Source organism: Lissotriton helveticus, chromosome 1_1 (assembly GCF_964261635.1).
Source record: "Lissotriton helveticus chromosome 1_1, aLisHel1.1, whole genome shotgun sequence".
In the NCBI taxonomy this organism is placed as follows: domain Eukaryota; kingdom Metazoa; phylum Chordata; class Amphibia; order Caudata; family Salamandridae; genus Lissotriton; species Lissotriton helveticus.
In genome coordinates this window covers 2,096,179,042-2,096,198,613 of record NC_136057.1, presented here as the reverse complement: position 1 = coordinate 2,096,198,613, position 19,572 = coordinate 2,096,179,042, and the positions used below count along the sequence as shown (strand labels likewise).

Genomic DNA, 19,572 nt, shown 5'->3' with positions numbered 1-19,572 from the left:
CTGTCTCACCTCTGCACCACCCCTCTCCCAACACTTTCGCAATGCCCCGATCACTGAGGTATGTGTGTCAATATCCGGTGTTGGCCCTCAGCTGTTGACTTTATCTTCTGGCGGGGCTCCCCCCTACAACTGCTATTAAGTTTGTGTTCAAGCCGACAACATGGACCCTACTGCATACCAATGGTTTACCCCCAGGTGGGGGAATTGTTTGTGTTAATGTACCGTCGCCTCTTCTAATGTTATATCCTTTGCCTTCTCTGATCCTTTTTAGGTCAAGCCTGTAACAACGCATGCGCTGTTTTGGCGAGGACTTTATGTAAGGGCTTTTGAAATCTCACCACACGCTCGTGTGTGTGGTTTTGTTTTCGTGGCAGGCTATTGGGCTTTGCGTGCATCTTTCTAAGAAAGACAGCACGCAATTGGGCAAAGGCGGGCACATGTCCCACCTTTGCTCTGCCCAGGGCCTATTGGTTACGGTTACCCACACGTGCGCCATGTGTTTTGAATTGTCGTGCACAGATGCGTGCGCGATAATTCAAAACACATGTCTCGGTGTGGCGCGCGCGCGTGCACCATTTGTTCTATTCTACCTTCTCAATGGTCTACAGTGCATTGAGTCTTCCTTTCCTAATATGGCGGCTTGGGATAGTCCTGATGTCCTGAGAGCCCACAGTCCTCTTTCTATTTCCATGTCTGTGCTCCGTCCGCCTGTGTTGGCTTCAGAGACATACTCGGCTGCCGCAGGATGTTTCTTCTCCGTCGCCAGTGCCTTGTTGTGTCCCCCGCCCGGCGGTGCTCTGAAGACTGGGCTTCGGCTGTGGGCCATGCCATGTCGGGGAAGGTAATAAGCCGCAGAGTCCCGGGATCTTGATTGAGCAGCAGCGGCACCAGACAGTATCAGCGGAGCTGGAATGATTGGCCTCTCAGGTCAGTGGCATCCTTTGCCAGTTGTGCGGGGCCCAGGCTGGCTCTCCTGACCCAGGATGGGTGAAGGAAATGTTGTGTGCTTCCTAGACATGTTGAGAACCGCACCTGCACTCCCGCTCAGTTCTCGGTTAGACTCGCTCTGGCGTGGGCCCTTTCTCCCGTATCATGGTCTCCCGGGCTTCCTTACGAGGTCCATGTTGGGTGGGTGAGTGTCGTGGTTTGGCAGTCCCCAGTCACTATTGGAACATGAATACAGCTTCCTGATTCGTGACAACATACACTGTTTCAATTCTCCATTTTACCTGGTTCTGTGATGGATAGAGCAGGGTGGGTGTGAGACTACACGAGTGCATTCCCCTAAGAGGTTTATACTTTCGCTGCAGCCTTCCTGTTCGCAAGCTGCGCAGATCATCAATTTTCGGTTTCCTAACGTCCACCTTTTGGCTTCCGTAATACTGTTCTTCCTCTAGGCCCTTAAAGGCAGTATGACCTGGTACTCTGCACTATAGCGTGATGTGAGGAGAAGAGGCTAGAGCCCACTTACAGTCATCTGTCGGGCGTGTGATCCCCTAGGTAGTGACAGTACCACGCTGTGGCGTGTCACATACCTGTCCATTCTAGAAACTTGTGCATCCTGACTCAGCGAACTGCACCAGCCATACATCCTCCACCATGCCCCCGCAGCACTCCAACCAGCCCATTGGCACCAAGTGGGATGGGCATTTGATGTATTTTCATTCCATCTGCAGCTGAACTAGTAACGGGTTTGCCCCTTGTGTTGCAGTTGGCACCAGCGCACAGTACAGGGTAAAACTGGCATTGTCTTTGTGAATATATTTTAACATAGCCAGTGGGTAGCTAATGATATTAAGTGCAGATGGTATTATTTTGATGCCACTTTCCCTTTTTTTATATTTGCCCATACAAGGAGTTTTGGTTTGCCAGTGACTGCTGTATGGTTCTGTTGCGTGCGTGGAATCCTTGAGTGAGCAACTAATGCATTTGTAGTGTTATGCATAATATACTGCTCTCACATCGGTGTTTTAAACCCTTAAACGATCCCAAACCACCCCTGCCACCCACCATGGTCTTGCTGCTCCATCCACAGGCCCACCTCGCTGAAAGACTAAGGAGCAGTAGGGCGCCCTGTGCAAAATATTTTAAACTGTGCATTTTAATTGATACACTTTCCAACTGTGTTTTAAGCAAACATGTATTCCTGAATCAGACTGCATGACTCAGTGTTTAGTAATTGTATAGCTGTTCAATCCCTAGTGGCACAGCATCTCGGATAGTGTGCTCCATGGCTAAACACTTACAAGGTCCCAAAAGCGAGAACTATTGGCTATGCCAATGCTTGTTCTCTATTCTTCCTCTATTGTTTCCCTACTATGCTCCCTTCTGATACTGTTGTGCTTTTCTCTGGGGGTTGTGCTCTCTCACAACCACTCTCAAATAAGGCTGTGGCACTAAGCATCCTTAGCCTCAATGTGATAGGCCTTAAGGCACCGTCTAAATTCCTGGCACTCCTTTCCCACCTAAGAGACTCAAAGTGTGACAAATGCAAGTTGCAGGAAACTCATCTACTGCAAAGTGACTGGTGAAGGCTCCACTTCCAATGGTTTGGCAGCCAGTTTTTCTCCTCAGGGAGCTCCAAGAGAGCTGGGGTGGCTGTTCTGTTGGCCACACACTTTGCAGGGAGGGTCAAGAACAGTTTATTAGATATCCCAGGTAGACTGTTAGCATTGCAGATTCTCATAGAGGGTTCCACCTACACAATTGGCACGATCTATGCCCCAAATGATGGCCAGGAAACCTTTATTAGAGACTCCTGGGGCCAACTTTTCTGAAGGCGAACAAAGGGATACTAGTAGGCGGAGATTTCAGTACTGTAATGGACACACACAGAGATCGCACAACACCCAGAGCAGGGCAATCCCGGGGACTCTCTATGGCCACAAGGCTCTGGTTGGAGGAGGTGGGTCTGACTTATGTTCAGCACAGGAATACACCTTTTTCTCGGCCACTCACCCAAAATATGCTTGCATTGATTATTTTCTCACAACACCTCAACTCATGCACGATACTGTCTCAGTGGGTATTGGGGCAGCTGCCCTATCTAACCATTTGCCCATCCTCCTACACCTTGATTTACCGGGACAGGCAGGAGCCGCACCACACTGGCACCTTAACAAAAGACTTCTCACATATGACCAGCCACAGCGGGACATACTGACCATGTTAACCACCTTTTTGGAGATAAACGATACACCAGTGACTAAACCAGCCACATTGTGGGAAACACCTGAAATAGTGATTATGGGACAACAATGTATCGCTATAGCTACAGCCCATAACAGAGAGAGGCAGACTAAATGTGGTCAACTAGAGGCACAAGTTAAAGTACTTGAAGCTAAACATGTGCGCTCTGGTTCAGTGGCAACACGTAGGCAGCTGACTGCAGCTCAAAAATAACTCAGGGAGTTGGCCATGGGTAGGGCAGAGTACGCCCTGCTCTGCATCTGCCAAAATTATTATGCCGGAGCCAACAGAGCAGGGCGGATGCTCGCACATCGCCACTGCGTGCAGGCCATGGAGCGAAGTGTTTCCGGGATAATAGGAGCAGATGGGGTGCTCCTCCATCAAGACGTAGAGATCGGCAAAGCTTTCCATGCATTCTACGAGTCTATAAAAAACACAGCAGTCCCTTTACATGCGCTCGCACCTCAAGCCAACATAGGAACACCAGTGTTTTTCACCCTGGACACAGAAATCACCACTTTTTGCTGCCATCCAACACTTACAGGCGGGTAAGGCACCAGGCCTGGACGGCTACAGAACGGAATTCTACAAGACCTTTGCTCTGTAACTCGCCCCCTCTTGGCTCGTTTATTTAATAATACACAACAAGACCAGGGTCCTAAGACTACGGAGATCATAATCTGTCGTATCTCCACAATGCAGTCTTATTTAGGGGTTTGTAGTCTTCTACATAACCCTCCTTGTACTCTATTACGTAGTATTCATCTATATGTATATCTTAAAAACCTATTCTCACACTTTGTTGACAGTTTTTTAGTATATGATGGACTCATAGACTACGCATTTTCAACTGTTGCAGTCCCAATCATACACTCCTCAAAGTGAAAAAAGTGAAACGAGCGCAATGACACCTCACGGACGTACCACCAGGCGGACCACTGATAGGTACTCAGCAGTTGAATCCATTGTTATCATCATTGGCAGTCATTACGCTCTTTAAACATAAAGAGTGTCCAACGAAAGGAGTGAAGTAATAAAGAAGGTGCAAAACGTGAAGTGCAGAAATGTGTCACACCTCACAATGTGGGAAAAATGAGTTAAAATTGGACGGATTCACTCAATGCGCAACAACTTTATTCTTTTGCTCAGTGAACCCACTCAAAATAAAAAAACAGTATAGGTTGCTATGTATGCATACCCCTGTTGGATGCCAACATGTTTCTCTGTTTCTAGACTTTACGCAGATTCATCAGGGCCAGTTTTTATTTGCCACTACACCGTGTGTTGGACACAACAATCTAAAAAACCTCAAAGAGCCATGATGTAGGTTCGTAAAAAAGTTTTCTTTCGTGAAACCCTTTTTGTGGGCTAAACAGTGTTCCTATTGTTGCTTGTATCGCCCAGGCAACACGGAGCGTCATTTATTTAATACCCTTAGAAACACAGATGATCTGCCTGACTTAATGTGTATGGCCACAATTACGGTTATTCCCAAAATGGGCAAGGACGCTAAATACTCTTCCTCCTACCGCCCGATCTCCCTCTTGAATGTCGATGCAAAACTCTTTACGAGCGTCTGGCCCACAGGCTAGCTCTATACATGCAAAGCCTAGTGGATCCCGACCAGTCCGGGTTCATACCTGAACAGGGGTGCAGTGACAACACCAAACATTTGGGCTACTTGGGGGACAAAGTGCAACACACCCAGTCACCTGCAGTCCTCCTATCAATTGATACCGAAAAGGCCTTTGATCGGGTTGCACTGGCCCTTCCTGCATATGTTGCTGCAGAGGGTGGGTTTGGGTGTTTGGTTCTACAAGTGGGTCCAAGCATGCTTTCAGGCACCCAGGGCTAGGGTACAGGTTAATGGAATTAAATGGAACACCTTCCCCATTGCACGTGGGATGCGAAAGGGTTGCCCCATGTCTCTCCTGCTCTTCATGCTTTATATGGAGCCCCCAGCGAAGTGCATACAAGATAACCCTGACATTGCTGGTGTCCAGATGGATGGAAGAGAATTCAAGATTATGCTTTATGCCAACGATAACCTTTTGACCCTTACTGATCCATAACAATCTTTAAAGGCCATCACGACTGAGGTGGTGGACTTCACTGGTGTTGTTGGCTTTAAAACCAACTTGCAAAAGTCACTAGTGCTTGGTATCACTATCCTCGCAATGGAGATGTCCCGTTTGGCACACCTCACACCTCTTCAATGGTCTGAGGGTGGGATTCCATATCTGTGACTCCAGATCCAGGCCACACTTCTGTCCATAGCTACCAAAACTATGGTCTTCTCCTCACCACCACATGCTCGACCCTCACTGCTTGGAAAGCTCATAAAAGCTTGGGTGCATAGCAACTGCTATAATGACACTATTACCTAAGATTCTTTATGGGATGCTGACTCTCCTACTTCAGCCTCCCCCAATAGATAAACTTCGACACATATCTGGGACTTCCTCTGGGCAGGCAAGCGCGCGAGAATGGCCAAGACTCGTGCCTATTTGCCTGTGCATGTGGGTGGCCTGGTTATTCCGAACTTACACTGCTATTACCAAGATGTGCTACATGGTGGAGTGGTCCCGCACCTTAATGGAAAAGCACTGCATATCTGGAAGGTACCTTAGCTTCTGAAAACCCACAGGCCGACAAGTGTCTATGTTTTGCCAGTTACTCGTGCCACTGTTGGTGTGTCTGACCATGTCCAACTACAGTGTGGGCTCTCGATACCCATATCACTCCAAACCCCCTGATAGGCAACTCTGATTTTCTTGAGGATAATTATATAAGTGGAGGAGGGGATTCCATCCCTCCTTTTCCATACACTCCTCACTTTCACCAGAGGTAGTGTCCTCCCACTTTATTGCCAGAATTTTCTTTTTTTTAAAAAAGTTTTTCATATGACAGTCACTCCACCCACGTACCCCCTATACTTATAGGATGTACCTTTGATAATGTGTCAAAAAAGGTTACATCAATCTATGTGTGAACCTTAAGAAAAAATGTGAAAGGACAAGATGGCACTTCACCTGCGCACCACCAGTTGAGCTTGCTGATTGGTACTCACCACCTATGCTCACTTGTCTCATCATTGATAGCCATCTTGCCTTAAATAGTAAAGATGTGTCCCAAAAATTAGTGCAAAAAATAATAATGTGATGTGTGTATCACGACTACCACAAAAACAAGCCCCGTGGCCGACATGTTTCATTGCCAACACTGCTTAAAGGCAATTTCGTCAGGGCAGTAGGGTCATCAATCACCAATCTTGGACACTGGTGTTGTTTTGTAAAATGACTGTCAAATCAATAAAGAAATATAGTCTGGTTACTGAACCAAGTTTCTCCCTCTCCAGAATTAAACACACATCAATACTCAATAAACACAATATTGTTACCATGTAGGAGCCCAAGCCACTCGTACCAGCTCTCCACTTCGTCACAATGAGGATGACTCCAATGTGAGTCCCTCTTGTGGGTGTGTACTCTACTGTAGTACAAGGTCTAGAAACAATGAAAACACAAAATGTATTTTTACAACAACATTTTCATTTTGCGAACGTGGCGGTGCCTACCTTGATATTTCAACTTCGCCGCCACCGGCAATTATCATATTAAATTCCCAAATTCAACATCACCTGTAGATTAAGGTTGCCAGGGATGTATCCTGTGGTTGAAGGGAGTAACTGATGGTATTAGGCTTGTCAGTAACATCGAAGACACCCTTAATCTACAGGTGATGTTGAATTTGGGAATTTTTAATACTCCGGTGACAAATGCAAAAAGAACAATTGATGGACAGAATGTAAAAGAGTGTCATACATTCACCCCAGTACAGAGATCTGTGCTTAAATCCATCGTTTTATTGCTCCCCATGCCATTCCAGTTTGAACCCAGCCATATGCAAATCAATGGGAATAGTCCAGCTCGAACTGCCAGGCCAGGTTTTCCCTGTACTGGAAACAAGCATCGTAGGACCAGTTTCGCGGTTTGAACCCTCATCAGCCAGGAAAGCTTCACTCCAGTGGCATGGAGAGTATGGAGCATGGAGAGTATGGGACCCACGTCTGGCCATACCCGTCCCACTTGCGGTGACAAATGCAAAAAGAACAATTAATGAACAGAATGCAGAACAATGTAATACATTCACCCCAATACAGAGATCTGTGCCTGAATCCATTGCTTTGTTGCTCCCCAGCCAGATGCAAAACAGTCTTGACCCTGTGCCCAATGGGAACAGTCCAGCCCAACTGCCACGCCAGGTCTTCCCTGGCCTGGCAGATTTGCATATGGCGGGGTTTAAAATGGGGTGGCGTGGTAAGCAAAAAAACAATGGATTAAACCCAGATCTATTGACAAGCGGTGAAGTTTTGATTTGCTCTGCCTTCAGTCCATCATCTGTTTGTCTTTTGCTCCCTGGAAATGAGGCACAACGTCTGGTGCGTGTTGATACGAGTCGTACCAGACAGTTCTGGTCACACACACAATGAAGAGTCGCAAACACAATACCTCCCTAGTAAAGAGGCCCAATGTCCAATGCACATTGATCTGAGTCGCACAAGACAATTCCAGTCACATACAATGAAGAGGCACAAATCCCTTGAAATGAGTCTCAATGTCTTGAGCGCGTTGACCTGAGGCACACATGACAATTCCGGTCACACACAACGAAGAGTTGTAAAATCCGTACCTCCCTGGAGACACATGCCAGGTATGTGTTGATACAGGTTGCACAAGTCAATTCCAGTCACACAAGTTCAGCAGTGCTGCATGAGTTAGAATGAGGCACTACTGTTGTATAGCGTTTTCGGACCCCAGTGTAATTTTCCTGATTCATGCCCTTATATAGGTATAAAATACCGTATCCTTTTATAGGCATAGAAATCATAACCATATTAGGACATAGCTCGAGTAGTCCTAATACGGCTTGGCTACTTCCACTAGTTCTGATAATCTACAACGATTTCTTGGAAAAACCCACCTTCTGCAGTCAGGGAATTCCCCCTGCATGAATATTAGGTTATCCAAGAAATTATGCAGTTTTCAGAGAATTAAGTCTCTGATGACGTTATTATGTCCAATCTTACGTCAAACTCAGCACCTTCAAGGTATAAATATGCCCACACTTGTCCAAACAAACACACAGTGGTTTGGAGCAGTTCGACTATCTACTTGCTTGACGCGCCCTGCTGCAGCACGTGCCGAAGGAAGCCGACCCTCCAGCTGACGCACTGAGAGACGCTGTACTTTCTCCTGCCGAGAAATCCAGCTCCAGTGTTTCCAGGCTACCCTTGCGGGTTGCTGGGAAATCGAGTCCTGAGAGAGAGATACAAGACCTCCTTCATTCTAAAACAATGTACGGAGCTGATTAGACCCTAAGATAATTCTTGGAATAGATTATTGGCAAATAATACTAAAGCTAGGCTACACCCTACTTACTTCTTCCCTTGTACTAGACCTAGGTTAGGTACACTGGGGTAGGCGTATTTTAGAAGCACCAGTTGAGTACTTTTAGTCCTTAGTTATCACTGTATGTATTTTATGTATTTTATGCATTGTAGGTATCTTATGGCTTAGAAACCATATCATGCTTTTACAATATTATTTTATAATACTCTTCGTACTGTACACTTTGTACTTTACCGCAAATATTACGATCGCAGCAGTTCCTTTCTTATGCTTGAGAAAGAAGTCTGTTCAATAAATACCCTTATATTGAAAACGCCCATCTCTCTATTTCTCTGCACCTCTGGTGAAACAAAGCATGCACGATTGACTGAGTGAAATAACTATCTATTGTTTCCGTGACTCTAGAGATATATTTCTTATTCTTGGGGAACAAAGTTGTCATTTTTAAGCGGTTGTCAGAAACTAATCCCTTCTTGTTCATTCAAGAAAGTTTCTAGTGACCTCTGAGCTAGCTGGCAAACACACAATTAAGTTTAGTATATTCGGTAGAGACCTAGTTGACTTCAGTCCTACGTCTAAACTACAGGATACACTATTCCAATACGCAGAGCCTATTGGGAATATAGGAACTACACTACACTACTACTGTTATGCCCTAGCCTTCGAGGGTCGCAACCTGTGAATTGGACACCGCATGCAATGAGCATGCAGTCAGCGTTTCGCATGTTAGAGATGCAGCATTATCAACAAAGCGGGCCACGGGGGTTTCCCCAACCGGTGAATCTGCTCACCATCAGCACGACTCCTTATGTGTGTTGATGCCCCACCATGTAGGGGCTACACTACTTAGATGCAGGCAGTACTTTGGGGGCTGCACACACGTTATTCTGGTCTCTAGGCACAATACTTAATTTCAAGCTCACACTGTGCCACCAGTTGGGAACCAGCAGACCATGTGGGCACTTGAGAAGGCACCGCTATCCAGGTGTCACAAGTAGACGGTGAAGGTCCCTAGCATGAGGTTTTTTATGTTACTAAGACCTCCATAAGAGAACATAGGGCAAGCCAACAAGCCCTTGGAGAGCACACCTCAGAAAGCTACACAGCAGTGGATAGCCAGCCCAGGCCAGCCACTATTCATGAAGGGTGCGCTGTCCCTTCCAATGGCAATAACCCTCCTTGTGTACAACAGATTCCTCTGGCAGTGGTCACCAGGCAGTTCTAGGATCTCCAGTCCCACGTCCCCACAAGTGTATATCTACCCTGCTGAAGAATTGCACTAGTAGTTATTCTGAAGTGTGCCATTGAAGTTGTGGATGGTTCAGAGTGTTTCCCTTTGAACCACAGATGTATCCCCTAAATTTCAGTCCTGTGTGTAATTGGGCCACAGAATGTAGATCTTAATATTTAGTGGGGTCATGGTCTGGCTCCCAGAGGTCAAGTGTCACAACCACTTCCTCTAATCTATCCAGCTAGGTCCTCAAATGGCAACGGTCTATTTTCCAGTTGCATGCCCAATGTTTAAAGCTGTCTCTGGGGAATGCACGTATGTGGTCCCCCAGCCTCCAGTGTGGACTGTAGTCAAACTAAAAGGCACACAGAGAGTTTGAGAGCAGAGAAATGCCCAATGGCTAGCTGTGGCATTTCTAAGATATTAATGACAAATTCTTCTTTACCGCAAGAGAGGCTTTGTCGTTGTGATTCCAATGATAGGAAACATTATGAGGCCACTCCACTGTAAGCCACTATTGCAGCTTGAAGTCATTTCAATCAATCCCCCATGTCAACCTACGGGAAAAGCAAACCTCATAGGTATTCAAACACACATGTATACATGCCCTGCCTTTCACCTATCACTTGCTCCACCCATTAAGACTTTACCCAGGGGTGTTCTAGTGGTAGTGAAAGGTCCCCTCAGGATTGGCTAGTGGTTTAGAAAGGCCAACCTGAGCACTAGTGCCATTGGGCACACACAGGCCTGCAATGGCAGGCCTGATACATGATTGGCAAGCTATTCCGGCGGATGGCACCATCAATGCTGCGTCCCACTATTAGCCAGTGCAATACCCTGGGTATCTGTTGTACCTTTTTAAAGGGCATCCACCTTAACCAATCAAGTAAGCACTACTTCCTAGCATGTTTAGGAAGGGCAAGGGCGCTTTCACACTGCATTACAGTACGAAAGTGCCCAGAGTCCTGAGGCCACGAACAGAGAATCAGCAAACACCAGGAGGAAAAAACCCCAAACGTTTTAGGGATGTCCCCTAAGAAGGGCCGAGGCCGACACCTATCTACTAAAAATAATAGACAGGTTTTAGCCCAAAAATAATGTCACGTTGAAGCAAGTGTTAAAAGGAGAAATACTTGTATTTCTCCTTTCCGTTCCGGCTTTGCATGTGTGCTGAACTGTATTGCACACATACAAAGTAGGAAAGGTTTTACAATATGTCTAGTCATAGTATTTTGTACTGAACGGGTACGCTTTCAGTACAAAACCTATGCTAGACTCAAACAGCCGCCCTTTCACAATGGTGCAAAGGAGTCTGAGTGGCCTGTTTGTGCACTGGCATCGGGGAGAGGAAAGGAGAGACACATATCTCTGTAGATATGGTGCTTTCTTCGACTCTCCCTATCACGCAACAAAGTGCAGCAACTTTGGGTGCTGCGCAGTGTTGTGTGACAGGGTCGGAAATCTGGCACTATGTCTCATAAACCCACATTTTGCATATCAACTTAAACTCCAAGCCATCCTCACTCTTGTCATTTCCAAGTTTGGCTATGCCAACAACCCTTAATTTGGTACACCTTCAATTATCATGTACAAAATAAAGCTCATAAAAAATGCAACTGCAAGGCTTCTTCTCCGTCTTCACCCAAGAGAACATGACTCCATTCCTGCAATCGCTCCACTGGCTACATATAGCTAGAAGGGCATTGTTAAAGGCACTCTGCAATCTCCATAGAGCCTCCCAAAGAAAAAGACTGCAAAACCTACAAGTTAAATTCAGGAAATACAAACAAAACAGAACACACTGTGCCAGGCTTAAGCCATTTATCACCACAGCTCCTTACCATAAAAAATCCAAAGGAGCCCCAGCTTTCTGGAATTCACTACCATCAGCATTAGAAGCAACCAGGAGCATATACACTTCAGAAGACAGTTGAAAACATGGCTATTTCCTAGATAACTGAACCACCCCACATTTAGGAAAAAAGCACAGAAAACAGTCACACCCTCAAGTGCAATCATCAGCTTACAGCACACAGAATAGAAGCAACCCAACCAGCAAACTGTATTCCACATGCAAATAAGCTAAGAAGGCCTGATCTGTTGTGCGCCATGGCATTATATAGTCACGTGTGATGTAACAATTGAGGTCATGAGCAGTGCATGATGATGCACAAGTTATAATTAGTTTAATGGACTATAACTGGCTAATTTAATTAGTTTTTAGGTTTTGTTTTGTAACCATGACTGGATTTTAATTGTGGATTTTCAGTGAATTTTTGATTTTTGTTTAACTTATTTTAAGATCTTATTACCAGATCATACTAAATTGTCACTTTAGTCTCTGTGTTTTTCAGTGAATATATCATATATCATATTACAAATATACATTGTGCGCTTGCAGGAACATTACCCCTCTGCGGATGTATGTCACTACAACGCATGCTTTTACAACGCATGCCATTACGACGCAGGTTTTATAACGCAACTCGTTACAACGACTTGCGTTGGGGGCACTGGATAGTGAATAGTTTAATTTACTATTCCAACTCCAGTCCCCGTGGATAGTAGGGAAGGTGTTGGATAGTAATTAAACTATTCCCTATCCTAGAGCGCCCCCCAGCGCAATTCGTTGTAATAACTTGCGTTGTAAAATTTGCGTCGTAATGGTAGTGCGTTGTAAAAGTTGCGTTGTAAAGGATGTTTCCCCCCCTCTGCTGCCAAAACAAAGACTACACTGTCCCTGTCCTGTTTCTACCCCAATAACCCTCCTCTTCTTTAGTGCCTATGGCCCAGTTTTACTAACAGTTGATGCAACACAAGGAGACAACTTGCTGTTCAGCTCTGTGCGAAATGGAGAGAGCAAGAATATGCCATATTTACTAAGGTATAGCCCATTCCTCCTCTCTCTCTGCATTGGCACACTGGCTACCTAGCGCCAAATGCAGGTACCCTGGTACCATGGTGCAAGGCAGCCCGCGGGACACCTTCCTGTACAAAAACAATCCTCAGAGGAATTTTCCTCTTTTTATGTATGCTGCAGAACGCAGCAGGTGTAGCAAGAGGAAATAACAAAGAGAAATTAAAATATTTCTTCTTGTTACGCCTCTGTTGGGATGGCTTAGGATGTTGACACATTCTCAGGTTTTTTACCCTTAGAAAATCTGAGAATGCACCAATATCCATTGGTGGATGCGCGGGAGCGTGCTCACTCCACCCTTGGATCGCCTTCCCAATGAAGACTAAAGCAAGGCAGCGGTTTGTGCTGCCTTGAGTTACTCTTTATTATACAAAGCCACGCAAGATGGCTTTTAATGGCTTATTTAATATCATTTAAGCCCTTAGCTTCCCTTGTGTCGCTTTGTGTGGTGCAATGGCAAAGCAAGGGCTTGGGAAATCTGGGCCTATGTGTGTGTGTGTGAACGCTGAAACGTTTCTGATACAGAAACCAACTGTTTTTTCAAAGTTTATTGAACAGGAAGAGGAATGAACAAATGTCACTCTTGGAGTGTGCACGTGCTGCAGAATTGATTTTTGTGGAATAGCATTCCCTCCTCGTCTCCCCTTTCATTCCATCCCCAGTAAATGGGCCTGACTTCCTTTTGCTAAGCAGCCCTCCTGCTGGGACCGTAATCACCAGGCCATTAAATATGAACCATCACCACATACGTTTTAGTCTAAGTGCGTAAACCTGCCTGGAGCAGTCCAATAATTCACGGGTGAACTTGTTGTGCGGAATCCCCAGGCACCGATTTAACTGAAGTCAGGTAGATGGCCATAGGACTTTTAAACTGTTATGTCTTAATAACTGGTTCCATCGCTGGAGATGGAGAACATTTATAAATGTTCGCATTGTCTGTGCTATTAATAAAAGATCTTATCAAGCCCATCTCCCTAGGTTTAACATAGAACTTTGTTTATTGTCTAATAATTAAACTGCAACAGGCAATATTCAGGCGTGCTTGGGCGTGGTAACATGAAGAAATGAACGTACCTGTCATGTCTGCTATTTGTTCCAGGGCTTTTGATGCAGTTGGGCCTAGCGCAATGATGTGCACTATTGCACCACTGTTGCGCACATCCGGAAAGCAGAGGGTGGTGTCAAGATTATCTTCACCATCTGTTAGAAGCACGATTTCGGTACCATACGTGTTCATACTTGGTGGCTTTCTGTTTACCTGGAAGAAGAACGATGAGCATTTTACAGAAGATTTAAACGGTGACTGGTATCTGGAAAAGGGTCTTTACTCTGGCATCATTCATGTTTAAGTTCTTCTTAGAGGTGCATGACATGTTTGACTCGAGTGAAAATCTTTGAGCACAGACAACGCCCCCTAAACACTATTTGCATAACTGAGGTACATGATGGTACCAAAGTAGAGATTCAACAAAATACACATTTAAAAATAGCATGTACTGTCAATATTTCAAATATTGCGCTAATCTAATACAACCGTTATATGATAACATTCGTAACAGATCACTTCATGCTTTTGGTGTGAAAGACATAAACACAGGTTTTTTTGTAGCACGCAGACATAGGAGCGCAAAACATTTCACAGGTGTATGCTTTCAGTAAGATTTCTTCAGTAAGGCCCTACAGCATTGTGATATATATAGTTCCAGCATCTTTCATTTCTTTTTACAGTCTTAATTTAATGGTAGAATACTGATCAATTTTCAATGAGATAATCTTTCATGCAAAAAGTAGAGTTTAGGTTTCAGTGAGGTGATCTCCTGACATTACACTGTTTTGCTTTCATGTATGTTCTTCAAATCTAAAAATACCGAACTACCCATTGCAGCAAGGAAGGTCCCTTCAGCATGTTATGTGTGTTTTACACATATTAGCCAGTGGCAGCTCCTCTGTCACCCCACTGCTTTGAAGCAGTGCAAGAAAGGAAAAATAAAATGATAATAACTTTATGTTATAAAAATTTAATTTTTTCCCTCTGCTGCAGCTTTGTATGAAATGAAAGGAAAAAGAAATTTATAAAGCGCAAACATTCACCCAAGGGTGTCAAGGCACTAGCTCATCAGACCAAACAATACCAGACAGAGTTTACCACATCAGAGATTATAAAGCCAAGTTTTTAGCGCCTTTCTAAAGGCCAAAAGATAGGTTTCTTCCTTTAGCGTTAATGGAAGCGAGTTCCAAAGTCAGGTAGTACCGACTAGGAAGCTTCTTTCTCCCCAAGAGCACTTTTTGAACCTGGGAACTACCAGGTTATGAGCATAGGCTGAGCGGAGTTGACGGGCCGGGATATAGCAAAACCAAAGGGGATGATGGACGGAGTGTTGAACATTGCAAGCACTCACCCCCAGTCAACTGATCTGGGTTTAATCCATGCACATTCTTTAGCTCACTCCGCCACCTCAGTTCAGACATGGCTATATGCAAATCAGTCTGACCCTGTGCCTCATGGGAACAGTCCAGCCCGAAGTGCCAAGCCATGCTTTCCCTGGCCTGGAAACAAGCATCCTGGGACCGGTTTCGGGCTCACAGCCCTCATCAACCAGGCTGGTTGAATCCAGTGGCAAAGTGAGCAAGGGTTCTACGTCTGGGCATACCCTGCCAACTTAGGGCGAACAAGCAAAACCAAAGGGGATGATGGAAGGAGTGTTGCACATTGCAAGCACTCGCCCCCAGTCATATAGGGCTGCACATTCTGTTTACAAAAGACAGGTCCTATGTCATGAATAGCTTTAAAAGCTATGCAGAGGGCCTTAAATTAGATCCGTCTCTTCCCCGGCAGGCAGTGTAACTCTTTAAGTGTCATAGAGACAGATTTTTTGTTTTGTGATGTTCAACAGTAGACGAACTGTTGCGTTTTGCACAATCTGTAACTTTATCAGACATTTTATCAGGCGGTTGATAAAAATGCCATTACAATAGTCAGCCTTTGATAAAACAAGAGCCGAAACCACTAATTTCCGTAGATTGGCCAGAATAAAAGGAAGAATCTTTCTAAGTAATTTTAGAGTGGCGAAAGATGTCGAGGTTACCTGGTTCACATGACCATCAAAAGAAAACCTACAGTCAAACATGATTCCAAAATTCTTTACTTTATTCACGGGATTAGGTAAAGAGCCCAGCTCGGCGGGCCACAGTGCAGGAGACCAAACATTTGTATGGCCCCAAAAAAGTAGAACCTCGGTTTTTGCTGCTCTGCTTGCGAAGCAGGAGTGGTAGCACCCTCCTTAGTGTGCAATGACTGTATGGCCAGCTCTCTCGGGCTGACCAAACAGTCATTGCGCACTTCGCATGTTCTCCATGCAGGTTGCATTACAGCCTGTGTGGAGAACATGCCCAGGCCCCCAGTCCCTGGCTGAGTGCCGATCCACAATGCTCAGGCCACTCACAACGCTGCAGGGTAATAACAAAATAAAATAATAATAATCCCCTTACCCCCCCCCCCCACTGATATTAGCTGGACGTAGATGTACAGTGATGCTTAAAGAAATCATACCTAGACTCATAGAGAGACTGTGGTGGTTGCTTTGTCCCCTTTCATGTGTTAAGTATGTTACTTTTGTCAATACCCAAACCAGAAAGTGTCCATGGTTTACGTGCCATATTGTGGTGGTACTATTTTGTTTGGCTTGTTATTGATGCTGGTAATCCTTCAGGACAGAGCTCTAGCATTCATAATATGAACTTATCTTAGACCAGTTGGCTAAATTCTTAAGCAGTTTTTCCTGTTCTCCAAATACCTAATTAAATTAACTGGATTAGTTAATGTTCTTTTGCACTTGGACATCATTCAAAATTGGTTATCAATGATGGGTTTAATTCTGTCTCCAGACAGACTTCTTATTCATCAAGGTGAGAAGTGTTTAATAAAAACAAAAGCTGTGGGGAAAGTCAAAGAGGTATTTAAGATGACTTGAAAAGTAATGGCTGGCTTACAGATCATGTGACCACACATGTAAAATGGAAGTTCTGATTACTATGAAGGATGGTGAGATATGCAATCCCTTTTGTGCAGGCTTCAGAATTCCCTTTTGTGTGGTAATTACGATAAGTAAGGGGTGGTATTTACTCCATGTGGTTATTACTGCACCCCAAAATTTTCCCCAGACATATTTTGACAGCAAAAGCCTGATGAAATGTCCAGAACAATAGGCCTAACCTTGAGTTTTCAGTGTGGAGAACATTACTGCCTACAAAACGTAGAATAGGAGAGATTTATCACACCGAGTAAACATCCCACTACAGGGTAATGGTATTTACCTGGTGTAATAAAGACCACCTTAGATTATGACCGATACTAATCATGGCTGGGGTGCCCAAAGCAAAACAAAAGAGCACCAACAAATGAAACATGAAAGAAATGGACCAAGATGGATATTGCTGCATTCAACTCTGTGCTACATTGTAAGTAAGGAGGCATAGTTTCATCAAATGACATGTGTCTGGCTTATTTCTAGCTGCTGACGTTAACATTTCTTCTGAATGGGCTGAAATAGTTAAAAAAATTTAACAGGACATGACTGAGCATTTGCTTAAAGAATAGTTAAGGAGGATAGGACTTGAGTGACACCATTTATCACTAGAACACTCCTCATCATTTACATCATTTATAAGCAGGTACTGACTTTAACCCCTTCACTGCTACGCCTTTTCCCCCTATGGGCTAAGCTTTTTTTGGCTATTTGGGGTAGTTCGCGCTTAGGCCCCTGTAACTTTTTGACCACATAAGGTATCCATGCCAAATTTGCATACCTTTCTTCCAACATCATGCAAATTCTAAAGGTTCCCATGGTTTGTGGATTCCCCTGAAGGAGACCCAGAAATTAGCCAAAGTACAGCACATTTCTTTTAATATTGGATAAATGGGAAAAAAGTGCTGCAAATGAAAGCGTCTGATTTTTTCCCTGCAAATTGTATCAACTAAGGGTTTGTGGGGCTGAATTACAATTGTCCCAGCTTTCAGAGACTGACAGACTTTTGTCAGAAAACCAACATTTTACACAGTTTTGGCATTTTACCTTCTTCCAGTTAATGGTAGAAATAGGTATGAAAGCAATAATGGATCCTGGAAAGCTATACATTTAAAAAAAGTAGACAACATTCTTAATTCAGCAAGGGGTCATTTGTGTAGATCTTTCAAGGCTTCTTTATAAAAAGTAGCAGTTGAAAATGGGAAAAAATGAAAAATAGTTGAAAAAAACAGCGATTTGTGTCTACGTTTTCACCTGTAACTTCTTCTAAATATAGCAGATATTTGAGTACAATATACTGTTACATCCGCTGGACGTTTCTGGTTGTGGGTATATATAGTACTTGTAGGTTCACTAAGAACCCGACAAACCCAAAGACATTAACTGAGGAGCTTCTTGCAATGGTTTTTTATTATATACCGGGTATATAGCAATTAACTTGGGAAAATATATATAATGAAAAATCGGGATGAAAGACACCTATGTATTTCTGAAATTGGAACAAAATATGGAGTTTAGAAACAGTAGCTATTTGCACATTTCCAAAACTTTGAGTTCCCATACTAGCATGAGTTTAATGGGATATTTTTCAAAGTGACTTCTTTTTTACATATTGTCTTTCATTTGGAAGGCAGAAATGCATCAAAAGTCAATAGGTAATAACAGTTGCTCTACAATTCTGTGTTACCCTAAGTCTCCCGATAAAAGTGGTACCTCATTTATGTGGGTAGGCCTAGTGGCCGTGACAGGAAACCGCTCAAAACGCAACATGGACACACTACATTTTTACAGTGAAAATTGACCCTTTTTTGCAAAGTGGCTAGCTGTGGATTTTGAACCCTAGCTCTGCCGTCACCTAGGGAAACTTAGCAAACCTATCCATTTTTGAAAACTAGAAACCCAGGGGAAACCAGGATGGGGTAACTGGTCTTGCTCTCACAAGTTTCTGTTACCCAGAATCTCTTGCAAACCTCAAACTTTGTCAAAAAGCCCACATTCTCCTCACATTTCTGTGGTGGAAAGTTCTGGAAACTGCTTGGATCCACAAAATTCCACCCACCTCACATTCCCCAAAGTCTTCCAAGAAATGTTTTACCTCACTTGTGTGGGTAGGCCTAGTGGCCGCGACAGGAAATGTCCCAAAACGCAACGTGGACACACCACATTTTCACAGTGAAAACTGACCTTTTCTTTTACAAAGTGCCTAGCTGTAGATTTTGAATCCTAGCTCTGCTGGGAAATCTAGCAAACCTATACATTTTCAAAAACTAGACAACCAGTGGAATACAGGATGAGAGGACTTGTCTGGCTCTCACCAGGTTTTGTTACCCAGAATCCATTGCAAAACTCAAACATTGTAAAAAATAATTCCCTCATATTTCTGTGACAGAAAGGTCTGGAATCTGCCTGGATCCACAAATTTCCTACCACCCTGTATTCCCCCAGGTATCCCGATAAAAATGGTATCTCACTCACGTGGGTGGGTTGATACAAAGACGAAGGCCAGTAAAGGTAAGAAGAAACCTTCATTTTCACTACTCCACTCTCCACTGGTCATAAGCTCAGTACCTCACTCAACATTCCAAGGTCGCCTCCAGAACACCTGGAGTGTACCAACAGGGTACAGTGGCAGGGGGGGGTGTACCATTATAGCATGAGGGATAAAAGACAGTTAATAGTAAACAAAATGAGGATATATGGTAATAACCAGAGGCAATGATTACCATATACTGAGCTACTAAATACAGAAGACTGTAACACATCTTCCCTCCTTAATACTAATAAACAAATTTCTCTGTA

General features: G+C 44.2%; 1 protein-coding gene across 1 annotated transcript in view; it reads right to left on the bottom strand.

Annotated features, from left to right (window-relative positions):
- Positions 1–19,572, bottom strand: part of LOC144756240 (calcium-activated chloride channel regulator 1-like) — a 705,782-nt gene that overhangs the window by 172,498 nt on the left and 513,712 nt on the right. The window contains exon 8 of the mRNA XM_078645871.1: positions 13,823–14,006. Coding sequence (XP_078501997.1) covers positions 13,823–14,006 — 184 coding nt within the window. The remainder of the gene's footprint in view (positions 1–13,822; positions 14,007–19,572) is intronic.